The sequence below is a fragment of the Bubalus kerabau genome, chromosome 12 (genome assembly GCF_029407905.1).
Source record: "Bubalus kerabau isolate K-KA32 ecotype Philippines breed swamp buffalo chromosome 12, PCC_UOA_SB_1v2, whole genome shotgun sequence".
Lineage (NCBI taxonomy): Eukaryota > Metazoa > Chordata > Mammalia > Artiodactyla > Bovidae > Bubalus > Bubalus kerabau.
This window is the reverse complement of record NC_073635.1, coordinates 88,963,269-88,976,474: the sequence shown is the minus strand read 5'-3', so window position 1 is coordinate 88,976,474 and position 13,206 is coordinate 88,963,269. Positions and strand designations below refer to the sequence as shown.

At 49.5% G+C, this 13,206-nt stretch overlaps 1 protein-coding gene across 1 annotated transcript in view; it reads left to right on the top strand.

Annotated features, from left to right (window-relative positions):
* Window positions 1-13,206, top strand: part of COL4A1 (collagen type IV alpha 1 chain) — a 142,217-nt gene that overhangs the window by 73,861 nt on the left and 55,150 nt on the right. The window contains exons 3-12 of the mRNA XM_055543012.1: window positions 7,461-7,550; window positions 7,644-7,688; window positions 8,774-8,818; window positions 8,924-8,986; window positions 9,478-9,531; window positions 9,670-9,696; window positions 10,987-11,070; window positions 11,157-11,219; window positions 12,553-12,588; window positions 13,130-13,171. Coding sequence (XP_055398987.1) covers window positions 7,461-7,550; window positions 7,644-7,688; window positions 8,774-8,818; window positions 8,924-8,986; window positions 9,478-9,531; window positions 9,670-9,696; window positions 10,987-11,070; window positions 11,157-11,219; window positions 12,553-12,588; window positions 13,130-13,171 — 549 coding nt within the window. The remainder of the gene's footprint in view (window positions 1-7,460; window positions 7,551-7,643; window positions 7,689-8,773; window positions 8,819-8,923; window positions 8,987-9,477; window positions 9,532-9,669; window positions 9,697-10,986; window positions 11,071-11,156; window positions 11,220-12,552; window positions 12,589-13,129; window positions 13,172-13,206) is intronic.

The following is a 13,206-nucleotide window of genomic DNA, read 5'->3' as shown; positions in this document are numbered from 1 at the left end:
TGTTTCATATTATGTATGATTTGAGCTTAGCGCTAGTGACCGACTTTCACAGCGATGTTGAAATTCCCAGAATTGTGCCAGAATTCATCATGGGCTCAAATAGTGTTTCCAGATCGGGGTTTATCCAGCAGAAACCTACCCTTGAACATGGCCTCTTGGGGAGACTTCTGTGCTAGCGCCATGTCAGTGGGCAGCGTGAAGCTGCTGACCCACCCGCCGGGTGTGGGTGGCCCTTGTCCATTGGATGGACACAGCTCCAGGGGCTGGGAGTGTCTGCTCAAGAGTCTTGGGGCGGAGACCCCAGCGTCGGAGCTGCGGTCCACATGTCAGCAGAGAGAGGAAGGCTTTCCGACGACTTGCTGTACCCCCAGCCAGCTCCGTCTCCTGAACCTCGGCACTGTGTCTGTCCCGCTTTTCATGAGTTCAGTTCAGTTCAGTCGCTCAGTCGTGTCCGACTCTTTGCGACCCCATGAACTGCAGCACGCCAGGCCTCCCTGTCCATCACCAACTCCTGGAGTTCACCCAAACTCATGTCTATTGAGTCGGTGATGCAATCCAACCATCTCATCCTCTGTCGTCCCCTTCTCCTCCTGCCCCCAATCCCTCCCAGCATCAGGTTCTTTTCCAATGAGTCAGCTCTTCACATCAGGTGGCCAAAGTATTGGAGTTTTGGCTTTAGCATCAGTCCTTCCAGTGAACATCCAGGACTGATCTCCTTTAGGAAGGACTGGTTGGGTCCCCTTGCAGTCCAAGGGACTCTCAAGAGACTTCTCCAACACCACAGTTCAAAAGCATCAATTCTTTGGCACTCAGCTTTCTTCAGAGTCCAACTCTCACATCCATACATGTCTACTGGAAAACGCACTTTTCATACAAACCCGATTATCTGCAGCTTCCAGAGTCTTTGAGAGCACGTCACCACTAGCCTGATGGTAGCCAAAGAGAGGAATGTCGAGCTGCGTGTGATGAGGGGCCATGTAGGGTCTGTTTGCCCAGACCAGCCCCGAGGGTGAGAAGGGACTGAGTGGGCTCAGGAGGCTCTTAGGAAAGAGGCTGGATCTCACGGAACGTGAAGGCCATGGATGCAGGAGCCCTTTTTCCTTTTTAACACCTCTCTGGCTCTTGTCATCCTCTGCATGTGGAAAGACGGGGAATGCACTCATGTCCCCACCCCGGTGTGTGACTGCTCGAGCTCCTGGCATATCCCCTCCGGACCAGCGGAGACAACTACGCCGAGAGCCTCCTACCGACTGTCTCAAGCGAAAGAGCACCGAACCTGGAGAGCAGAAATGACACTTTGGGGAAGAAGACAAACAAGATGAAGCCATGCTCTGGGTGCAGGAGGATTTTACGCTTTCCTAATTTAATATTAGGAGAAGGAAATGGCAGCCCACTGCAGTATTCCTGCCTGGAAAATCTCATGGACAGAGGAGCCTGGCGGGCTACAGTCCATGGGGTCGCAAAGAGTCGGACACGACTGAAGTGACTTAGCACACATGCAGTTTAATATTTAAGTGTTAAATGCATGAAATAGTAATAGTGATAGAGAAGACGTGTGAAACTGTCTTCAGTTATATTTAAAGGAATGTAGCCTATTTTTATGGGCTTCCCTTGTAGCTCAGCTGGTAAAGAATCTGCCTGCAATGTGGGAGACCCTGGATTGATTCCTGGTTTGGGAAGATCCCTGGAGAAGGGATAGGCTACCCATTCCAGTGTTTTTGGGCTTCCCTGGTGGCTCAGCTGGTAAAGAATCTGCCTGCAATGCAGGAGACCTGGGTTCGATCCCTGGGCTGGGAAGATCCCTCGAAGGGAAAGGCTACCCACTGCTGTATTCTGGCCTGGAGAGGTCCATGGACTGTATATCCATGGGGTCACAGAGTCTGACAGCCTGTTTTTCAGTCTTTCTAACTGAAGTGTGGTTGATTTACAATGTGGTAATGCCTGCTGTACAGCAAGGTGATTCATTTATGTATATATTGTTGAGTCGCTATATATACACGTGCTTTTAAATATTCTTTTCCACTGTGGTTTATCTTCAGATTTGAGTACAGTTCCCTGGCTGTACAGTAGCACCGTGTTACTTATCCATCCTGTATAGTCGTTTGCATCTACTAACGCCAGACTCCTAATCCTTCCCTCCCCTAAACGTGGCCTGCGTTGAGTTGACATATTCATTCTTTTAAGGTTCCGGGTGTATGTCTGGTGGTGCAGAGGAGAGTCAGTGTTCTCGTCTTCCTCTGAGGAAAACCAGGCCCTTTCAGGCTTCTGCTCGTGCGTGTGCTCCTTCTCTCCCCGCCGCAGCAGTGGCAGGATGTCTGCCATAATGTCCAGCTTCCTGGTGTGATGAAGCTTAGTGGGGCCTCGTCCCGCAGTTTTTCCATGACCCCGTGACACCCAGCCTCGCCTTCCCACCACTTTCCCAGCAGCATCGGCATTCAGGAAATGATCCTGCAGATGTCTGATGGTTGCTGGGCTCCAGGAATCGGACTTGTGGAATTTTTGGCCCAGCCCCGAAGTCCCCCATTGACTGTGACCCGTGGTCCGAAATCGCTTCCCCAGCTCTGAGTGCTTGGTGAGCGCTGGCTCCAAACGCACATACTTTTGTTCCCTCAATTATTCGCAGCCTTGCTTGGACATTGAAGTCTCAAGGCCCCAAAGAGCTGACTCAGTGTCCCATCCCGCCCACGGCTCTCTCCTCCTGTTTCCTCTTTGGCCAGTGGTGGTTCCAGGCTCTATGGTGCCCGTGGGGCTTTAAATTGGGAAAGGGAGGCCAGGGACTCTGTCCTGCCCAGCAACCATGTTACTTTGTTTTAAAGCTTTTAGGCTGTGAAGATAAAGCCCTCCCTCTTCGTACGTTCATGTGATCCTGCTGGTTAGCTCGCCATCCATTCACCGACTTTCCAAGGCTGTGCCAAACGCTGAGTGAATGAGAAATACCCCTGCCTGTAAAGTGCTTAACTCCGAGAGATGAACGCCCACTGCGGGACCTCTGCGGGCAGCACCCTTCGTGGCTGTGTTCTGCTTTCCGATGGGTGAACAAGCGCGTGTAGACGGTTCTGCCCCTCACAGTCAGTCCCTCGTTGAGAGGGGCCCAGGGCTCGGGCAGGACTTTTCCTTGGCCTTCAGTCCGTGGTGACCATCCATGAACATATCATTTTAAAAATGATAAAAGGATTCGGAGTTCGGCTCAAAGACAGTGATCCCATGTTGGCTGTTGAAACAGGTGTCATGGGGCCTCTGACTGTCAGATGCTTGAAGACGGCTTAGTCTGATATATTTCATGTTAATTTCAGCTTTTTTTGTTGTTGTTATTGATGATGATGTTTTCTGTATTATCCTTAGAACTGTCTCACTTTTTCAGCCTCGCAATCCTGGGGGCTTTATTAATATTTGGAGGTTTGACTGAGATTTTAAGGGGATGATGTATTCTAACATTGGATTTCAATCATGAACTTTGTCTGTAGGTATTTTAGAAGGAAGGGAAATAATTGGATACTATTTTTAAAAAACTCTTCTATTCCCACATTTTATGGATTTTTAAAAAATCTCCTACTGGCGTTATCTCCTTCTGTAGATGATGTATGATAAAAAATTTGTAAATTGTTCCATGCATGAAGCTCTATTTCATGCCTAATTTAGAATGGCTAATTTTGATACCAAGATCATTCTCCATGGCTGTATTCTTTCTTCTTTATAGCATGCTAGTTTCTCTTCTCAAATTCTGAATTTCCTCATTTGAAGATAGAATGATAGTCACTCCCATGATTGGTATATAAACTTTTTTTTTAATTAGTGTGGTAGACTGCACTGATATTCAGGAGTAAAGCTGTTAAAGCTGTTTTTGTCTCAAAACATTTTGCGTAGGATCGTGCGCACGTCTCTGTCTCGTCCTCCACACTAAGTTCTCGCTGCCGTGGTAGCCGTGACTGGGGCTCACGTGGGCTCCCAGGTCCTCTCGGACCCTGCCTCCAGCACGTCCCGGGAAAGAGATGACTGAGGGGTCCTGCCTCTCGCTGATTTCGACTGTGCACCTTCAGCCGTGAGCCCCAGCGCACGAGGGCTCACTGCTGCCGAGTCTGGCTTCAAAAGGACTGGCAGGAAGAACCTCTGCCTCACCTGCCCAGCTCTGCTTTCCCTGTGACCCTCGTGGAGATTTGCTGAAAGCTCGGAGGAAGAATTGGGCCAGCCTGCAGATTGTGCTGTGTACTGCTAATTGTATAGCCGTTCGAATCCTTATCCTGCCTGTTTGCTCTGCTCTGGTGCCCAGGATAACATGTGGGATATTAGATTATTTGTGTCTGAACAAAAGATTAGGAAACTTAAAAAAAAAAAATGTGTGCGAGATGGCAAGAGCCATGTCCATGGAGGAGTCACTTCCTCTTTAGCTTCTTAATTCCAAAACTCCTGGGATTTGGGGCTTGCTCAAGTGTTCCGGTGACATTTGGGAAAGAATGTGTTCTGTGGCAAAAGCCAGGACTTGGGAATTCGGATTTCTGAATTCTGTTCCCAGGAGCACACGGGTCAGCGGTGACATGTGACACGTCAGTGAAACATCAGGGCCTAATTTCCTTATCTGTGAAATGGACATAAAAGGGGCTAACTTGCTGTGGGCGAGCTATTTAATATTTTCTGGGAACCAGCTTGCTCTAGTGACCTAGAAAAAACACGGACCGAGGTAGAGGCTGACCTCATTTCTATTTTTGGCTTGGATGCTGACTCAGTGAGAAACTTGCAGGAATCAGCTAATCCGGCTCTGGGCCTCCATGCCTTACACGATGAAAACGAGAATTATACAATCTTATCTGTGCTGGGCCTCCCGCTGATGCCACCAGTGTTAACCGAGCACTAAAAATATGCCACCCCGCACTTGGGAAGCTTTTCCGCCGGCGTGCCTTTGACATCTCCTTCCCATCACATGCCAGGCTATTTGAGGATACGCCATTCAATGTTCGTTTACTTTTTAGCCAGCTGTGTGGAGTTCAGTTGTATCTGGGGCCTAATCTCCCATATCTGAATCCAGGGAAGAGGTTGATCTGGTGTCAGTGTTCTGTACATCTCCAGCTCCAGGAATTTGGGCATTGGCGTCTGCTGTCGTTTAGGTGAAGAGTGAACGCCTTTAAGGAGCTTTACCCCTGGACATGGCCTGAGAATGATTTTCTTTCCCAGGGAGGACGGGCTGGCGTGGCGCTCTGTGTCCAGGCCTCTGCAGGGCCCCGGGGACGTTTGCGTCTGCTCTTCCTGGTTGGTTCCCGGATGCAGCTGGTCTAGGCAGCTGCGCCAAACTGCAGAGCTTGGCTTTCCTTCCTCCACTTAGTCCTGTTTGATGGGATCCTCTGGAGTTAGAAATCACTTGCTTCTTCCCCATATATTCACACGCTGTTTCCAGCCTCCTGCCAACGACACCCACAACCTGTGGAGGCCCAGTGGATGGAGACTTCTGTTCAGCACATTCCTACGTTGCAGAAAAATGTTGGGACTTCCCTGGTGGTCTAGTGGTTAAGAATCTGCCTGCCAACGCTAGGGTACACAGGTTCGACCCCTGGTCCAGAGCAGCCCGCATGCCATGGGGCCTCTAAGCACACTGCCGCTGCTGAAGCCCGGGCACTCTAGAGCTTGCGCTGTGCAACAGGAGAAGCCGCCACAGTGAGAGCCCCGGGCTCCATACCTGGGGAGTAGCCCCCGCTTGCCGCAACTAGAGAAAGCCCATGTGCGCAGCAGCGAGGACTCAGTGCAGCCAAAAATAATCATAAATGCATGTTTTAAAATGCACAGGCACATAATTCCCCTGCAGGTTCTGGGGTCTGCAGGTTCTGGGCGGTTTGGAGAGGAGGATGACTTTGGGAGTCTTTGTTCTGTGTTCTTTCATTTATGCAAGGTTAAAATCTTCAAGGAGCCCTTGGTAATGTGCTCTTTGGGGAGGGCAAATGTTTGTTTACCCCCAGGTGGCTTCCCAGGTGGCTAGTAGTCAGAACTCTTCTGCTGATGCAGGAAGATAGGAGATGCGGGATCCATCTCTGGGTCGGAAAGACCCCCTGGAGGAGGGCGTGGCCGCCCACTCCAGTGTTCTTGCCTGGAGAATCCCATGGACAGAGGAGCCTGGCGGGCTGCAGTCCACGGGGTCACAAAGAGTTTGAAGCGACTGAGCACATGCGCAAATGTTTGTTCTGTGCAGCTTGTCAGTTTTTTTTTTTCCCTTTGAACTAACATGACTGTGGGGGAAGTAAGGAATCCTGGCTATAATCTCTGACGTGCCTTCCGTTTTTAAAAATTGGCTAAAGATGCTTATTCAGTTTGATCGTGAGGTTGCCTTGAAGTCCATATGCATGCTCAATCGCTGTCATGTCTGACTGTGAACCCATGGACTGTAGCCCGCCAGGCTCCTCTGTCCATGAGATTCTCCAGGCAAGAATACTGGAGTGGGTAGCCTTTCCCTTCTCCGGGGGATCTTCCCGACCAGGGATCGAACTCATGTCTCCTACATTGGAAAATAGATTCTTTACCACTGTGCCACTTGGGTGCAAAAAAGTCCATATACTCTGAAGAAAATAGGTTTTCTTGGATTCTTGTCCCTATTTTGGGCTATTTCCCGTGGACAGTCTAAGTGTGGCTGTCTTCTGTAATTATCCTTAATTAGGCCACTGTGTTGTTGATGCCTGTACAGGAAACCACATTTCCAGGATCAAACAGTAGTACCTCATTTCTCCACATTCTTGTCCCACTTGTATTTCTTCTCGTTAGTTTCGTCAAGCCTGAATTACCTTCTTCCATCTCTTCATGTATTAATTTTGTTTTCTTCTTTCAAGGGTCCCCTCAAGGCCCAACATCCCAGTCTTTCTGAATCGCAGCCTCATGTGTGGACCCCAAATAATATCCATTATTTTAAAAAATAGGTTGAATTTCTTTTTGCTCCACGCGGGCAGAGACCGTAATTCAACCTTGATTCTGCCTTTGCACAAAGCCAGTTTGAAGAGAGGCTCGGGGAGGCCCGTCATCAGACTGCTGGTGGCAGAGGGGGGTCTCAGCATCTGACGCTGAGACGCCGACCGTGAGCTTTGCCTCCGCACGCCTCGAAGGGAAGCCTCCACGGAGCTTGCTCTCAGAAGCTCAGTGCCATGTCTGTCAACACAGCATCACTCATCAAAGGAGGTTATAAACAAGAAAAACCCCAACTATCCTAAACAATTTAGTGGGGAAAAAAACCCCAACTCTCCGTTGTTTTATTTGCCCAACAAGTTATTTAGCATTTGGAGTATAGTATATAGATAACGCTGGGCCAGGGATCATCTGTGGACATCCCTGCCCTCAAAGGAGCTTAAAGACAGCAGAGACGTGTCCGACTTGGGTTGCAGCAGGCTCTGGCAGGCGGGATGCGGGGTGATGCTGACCGGGGCCCATTTCTGCTCTTTCCTCCGCTCCCTTCGACCCGCCCTCCGTCTCACTGGCTCCCTCCTCCTCCGCAGGGAGAAAGAGGCCTCCCGGGGTTACAAGGGGTCATCGGGTTTCCCGGAATGCAAGGACCCGAGGGGCCGCAGGGACCACCAGGACAGAAGGTGAGCTTGGCCCTCATGGGCGCGGGGCCAGGGGCTGGGCCTGAGATGGTCTGTCATCGCTGTGGGTCATCGTGTCCTGTCTGTCCCTTCCAGGGTGACACCGGCGAGCCCGGACTGCCCGGCACGAAAGGGACGAGAGTGAGTACAGGGGCCGTGGGGTCGGTGACGCCTGTGGATGGGCTCTGATACAGCGATGCTTTCAGGGGGAGGGCTCCGGACCCCCACCCGCCGCCTCCAGACCGTCCGGGGGCGTCTCTCCTGTCCCCCTCCCCCTTCTCTGGGCCCCTTCATCCACCTCTGTCCTCAGCGTGGACAGCGGTTGCCCTGGGCGCTGGGCCCCAGGGTGATGGGCCCGTGTCCCCCTCCTCCAGGCCTGCCCCTCGACGGGCTCACTTCCTGTCCTTTCGACACCTGGCTTCTCCCGAGGCTCCTTCCTCAGGGGTTCCCGTGGGCGAATTTCACTGGGGGAGGGGATGACGCGTCTCCAGGTCTTCATCAAAGATGCCTTCGGTCAGTGTGAAAAGTAGTGACGTGTTCAGATCCACGTCCATCTTCCTTCTTGACGCTCTGCTGTCTTTGCTGTGCCCGCTCCTGGGATGTGCAAGCAGGGAGCTCTTTGAAAAAATCTTTGAAAAATAGAAGAGGCTGTAAAATGTAAACGTTTTAATTGTGTTATTGTTACTTCTTGGAAGGGAAGTGTGCCCAGCCTTGCTGGATCCTCCTTGGGGCAGAAAGATAACAGATAGCATTATAACTGTCTGCAGTGAAGATCTGGATTTCAGCCAGGAAGAGCTCTGACTTTCTTCCCTCAGGAAACTGATTTATGCCTACCCTCTTCTTCCCAACTGTCTGAGATTTTACTGTAAATTCTTTCTCTCTCTATCTGCCTATCTATCCATCCACCCATCTCTCTGTCTGTACATCTATCTCTCATCTCCTAGAAATTACAAAGGATGAAACGAGGGCAGAGTTATCTTGTGGGTGTGCAGCCTTGATTTTAGAAGTAATTAATCACCAGGATTTGATGATGAAGAGTTGCTACTGAAACTCCAGGTCATCTCCAGCCCACCCCTGGGCTGGGTCCTCGGTCGCCTCTGTCTGCTCGGGGTCGATGTTCCAAATGCCAGCAGTGAGAGTCTGACATCCTTATCCAGGAGGGTGCGGTGGGAGAAAATGGGGTTCTCCCGCACCCAGTGAAAACCTTTTCATTTCCATCCCTACAGGGACCGTCAGGAGTGCCTGGTTACCCTGGAAACCCAGGACTTCCTGTATGTATATAAAAGGCTTCTAGTTCCTTTATGAGATGTTTGATGTGTGTTACAGTAGCTTGATGATTTTCTAACTTGTTTACTTGTTCATTTTGTTAATTGCAGGGTATTCCTGGCCAGGATGGTCCTCCAGGTCCCCCAGGTATTCCTGGATGCAATGGGACAAAGGTAAAGTTAGAGCGGGGTCCTCCCGGCTGGGTGCACATTTATTTGACTTTGCATGTGGAGCAGTTGGGCAGAGTTGTCCTGTGAACACAGGTTTAGTTGCCACAGTTGGGAAGTGACTTGTGTTACGTCTTTCTTTGGCAAGGAAACAGTTTTCCCATGTTTAGTGTTCAGGAAAGACATCATTAAGCCTTTCTATTTTGTAGACTTTTATTCTAAAGTTGTTTTCACCACGAAATCTCTCACCTCTAGTCTATTACCAAAGCAAATAAGAAAATGCTAGTGTTAATTCTTGTCCCTGTTAGGTGTATTCTCAAATATATTTCTTCCAACATGAGGCAGCAGTGAGCAATGCAGCTCATAGCAATTTTTAGACAATGGCTTTTACCAGCAAATGCAGCGTTCCTGGAGGGCAGGACGGGGAAAGTGATGGGGCCTCTGGGATGAGGTCCTGTGCCCTGGCGGCCCTCGAGAGTGACTATCTCTGTCCCCAGGGTGAGAGAGGGCCTGTGGGACCTCCCGGTTTGCCTGGATTCGCCGGAAATCCCGTGAGTATTGGGTTGTTTGATGAGGGTGTGATCATTCCTCTCTCCTCATTCAACTGCCTTTCCCTTTCCTTCCCCCCGCCCGTATCTTAATGTTCTTTTGAGGAAAACAAAACTTAATGCCAACGTTTTCTTTTCTAGGGACCACCAGGGTTACCGGGAATGAAGGTATGTTGTTTTATTTTCCTGGATTCATTCCAGGCATCTGTGTAAAACAGATGCCATGAGAAATAAACTTACTTTAAATTACTTTGGTTGACCGGTTGCCTGTTAACCTGTTTGCCTAAACTCTGCACCATTAAAAGAGCACTGAAGTCCTGCACACAGACTTAAATTTTAGAGCCTAAAGCTTCAACACCAGGTCCATTTCTTCATAGGAAATAATCGGTGATGGGAAGCATAGTTTGAGGGGGAAATGTAACAGATATGGGTCCCTGAAGCTCCTTGTCCTGAGCCCCGGGTGGTGCTGTGAGCAGGTCTTGGCAGAGAAACAGAGCCAGAGGGGTGTGCGAGGGCACGCTTGTGCAATGTGTGTGCACCACATGTATACAGCACGCACACATGAGGATGGTGGAGGGAGGGAGAGGGAATTAAAATACAAATATAGTATTGTAAAATGTTTTATATGTTGTATAATAGGTAATACAGTGTACATTGTTCTATAATATTTACTTATTATTCTAATATTTATATTACATATTAATCTAAGTCTATATGTTTTGATATATAACTACAATATGTTGAGATAAAGTGGATTCCTTATTTTGGGGAGGTGTGTGACTGTGAGGTTGCAAGCCCACAGTCCGAGGGGCAGGGGTGCAGGCTGGGGACCCAGGGAAGGGCGTGGGTACGGTTTTGGAGGCGGTCTCCTTTCTTCCTGGGAGTCAGTCTTTCTTCTCAACCGCTGGGGTGGGTGGCCCCCAGCCCCTCCTCCCCCAGCGTGGAATGTCATCTGCTTTATTACTGTAGTCCTTCATACCTGCGGATGTAAATGCCCACCTCGTCTGAAAAGGGGCCTCCCCGTTGGCCTCAGCCTGGCGCATGCCCGAGTCTGGGCACCGGGGCCGGGCCGCGTCGGTGCCTAAAACGCATCCCCTGCTTTTCTGAATGTGGCTGCGCTGGGTCTTGTCCTGAAAGATGACCCTTCTTTTGCGGGAGCGGCCGATGTGCACAGCCTTTTGACCAGAGCCGGGCCCCTGTCTAGACCCCCGCCTGCCTGGGGCCCATTATGGGGAGCGCCCCACATCCTTCTGTTCAGCGGTCCACGCGCTCTGTCTTCGTGCTGGTCGTTAAGATGAGTGACCAGAGGAGACGGCCAGTCGGCTTATCCCAAGCATAGGCGGAGGCTGAACCACAGACCTGGGCTTGTCCCACACCAGCGGTTGTGCCCCCTACTCCATGGGCGTTCAGTCTCTTTCCATGAACATCAGTGTTTGTGCCTTGTCTTCCACCCCCCAGGGAGATCCAGGTGAGATTCTGGGCCATATACCAGGGACCCTGCTGAAAGGCGAAAGAGGATATCCTGGACAGCCGGGAGCACCCGTGAGTACTGGCTGGACGATTCCAAGCTTGAGCCGAGTCTCCGCCTGGGTTGCGTCTTAATTCTTCTCTTTCTCTGTGAATTACAGGGTTCACCAGGTCTGCCAGGACTGCAAGGCCCCGTCGGCCCCCCAGGATTCACTGGACCACCAGTAAGTCTCGGGGTGGGGAGTCTCTCTCTGAGGCTGTCATTCAGAGAACAACCGCGTTGAGGTGTGAAGACTCGTAAAATGGAATGAACACTTTAGCCTGGATGGGAGGGAGCTTGGGGGAGAATGCATACCAGGTACATGTATGGCTGAGTCCCTTTGCTGTCCGCCTGAAACTCTCCCAACGTTGTTTACCAGCTGTGCTCCAGGATAAAAGAAAAAGCTGGGCCAAAAAACTTTACACGGTGGTGACCCTTTCAATTCGGATTCAAGAATGAATTTATATATATATTTTTAAATTTATTTATCTTTTTAATTGAAGGATAATTGCTTGACAGAATTTCGTTGCTTTCTATTTAGTGGAGTATAGTTGACTTACAATTCTGTGTTGGTTTCAGGTACACAGCAGAGAGAATCAGTTACACATAATCCCCTCATTTTAGATTCTTTTCCTGTGAGGTCATTACCGAGTGTTGAGTGGAGTTCACTGCGGTGCAGTGGACTCTTAATAGTATTCTGTTTGAGCTTCTATCTTAAGGGAGTTTTTGATTGGTATTTATGGTCCGTATGCCCCCAGAGCCGTGGAGAAAGGATTATAAAGAGATGTCACATGTCACAGGTGGAGACATACCCCAGGCGACATGTGAATTACTTGTGGGGCTGTGAGGATGCCAGTGCGTCCCGTGAGCAGGGGGATGCAGAGACGGATGAGCAGGCTCCGCCCTGCACCTTCACTCATGGGAACACAGTCACATCCAGGAACCTGCTCTCCTGGGGGCTGTGGACACAGCCCAGGCTGTGAAGAAGCTGAGCTGTGTTTGTAGTGACGACTAGAAGCTGAGCTCAGAGAACAGCTTCCGGAAGCTCTGCTCTGCTATCAGCCTCCTTCACAGCTGATGATTCTCCACAGAAGGGCAGCATCAGCTCCTCCTACTCACACATTTTGGGAGCAAAAGAGAGTTCATATTAACAGAGCTTACTTGGGAGTGCCCCGTTCACTAGGAATGGGTGATGTGAGAATGCCATCCTCACTTGAGCCCGCCTGAGAGTCCTGGGGTTTGGTGGTGGGTTTATCCACTCTCTGATCACCCAGCACACGCTCAGCTCAGTGGGTTCCACTGGGAACCCCTGGGATTATGAGGGATTTTCATCCCTATTAGTAATTATCTTGGACTAATTTCTGGTTGCTCTCAAAGGTTAACTGTTCTATAGTACAGGAAAAACATGTAATATCCAGCAAACTATCGCGCTAACCACGGCACCTGAAGATAACGTTGGTACAAAAAAGCACACCAGGATTGTGAACCGTATTTAATTAAAATGCTCTGTCTTCCAGGGCCCTCCAGGCCCTCCTGGCCCTCCAGGTGAAAAGGTAAAGATTGTTTTCCATTTGTCTTTCTTTGCGTTAGTGTGAGGCCATCGTGACGTTGCTGTAACTCATTCTTTAGTCTCTGTAAAGTATTTCAGGAAATTATAAGTTTTATATCTGTCTCTATATTTAACATGTCTGCTCACCTATCCATCAGTCCATCAGTCTATCTAACTTCTCTGTCAATTAATCCGCTCATCTATTGATCTGTCAATTATTGATCTAGTGATCTTTCCTCCTATCCATCTGTCAGTCATGGAATCATTGATGTTTTCCTTAGTTTTCTAAAACCAGAGTTTAAAAATCTTGAATTTTTAAAAGTGGTTTCTAGGGGATTCTTCTTCAGTAGTACTTTAGCAAAGCTTTTAATAGACACTGAATGCAGCATGACCACAGCTTTCTTGAACGTATCAATATTATGTCTTTATGGGATGAAGCTCTTGCTTTAAATGTACCATCTTGTTGGATTTCATGTCGAATTTGTTAGATGATTTTGAACAAAGTAGACAGTGCTAGTAACGGAAGCCTGCCTTTTCATCAACAGGGGCAAATGGGCTTGAGCTTTCAAGGGCCGAAAGGTGAAAAGGTGAGTGCTTACTTTGGGGCGTTTTCCTGGCCAAA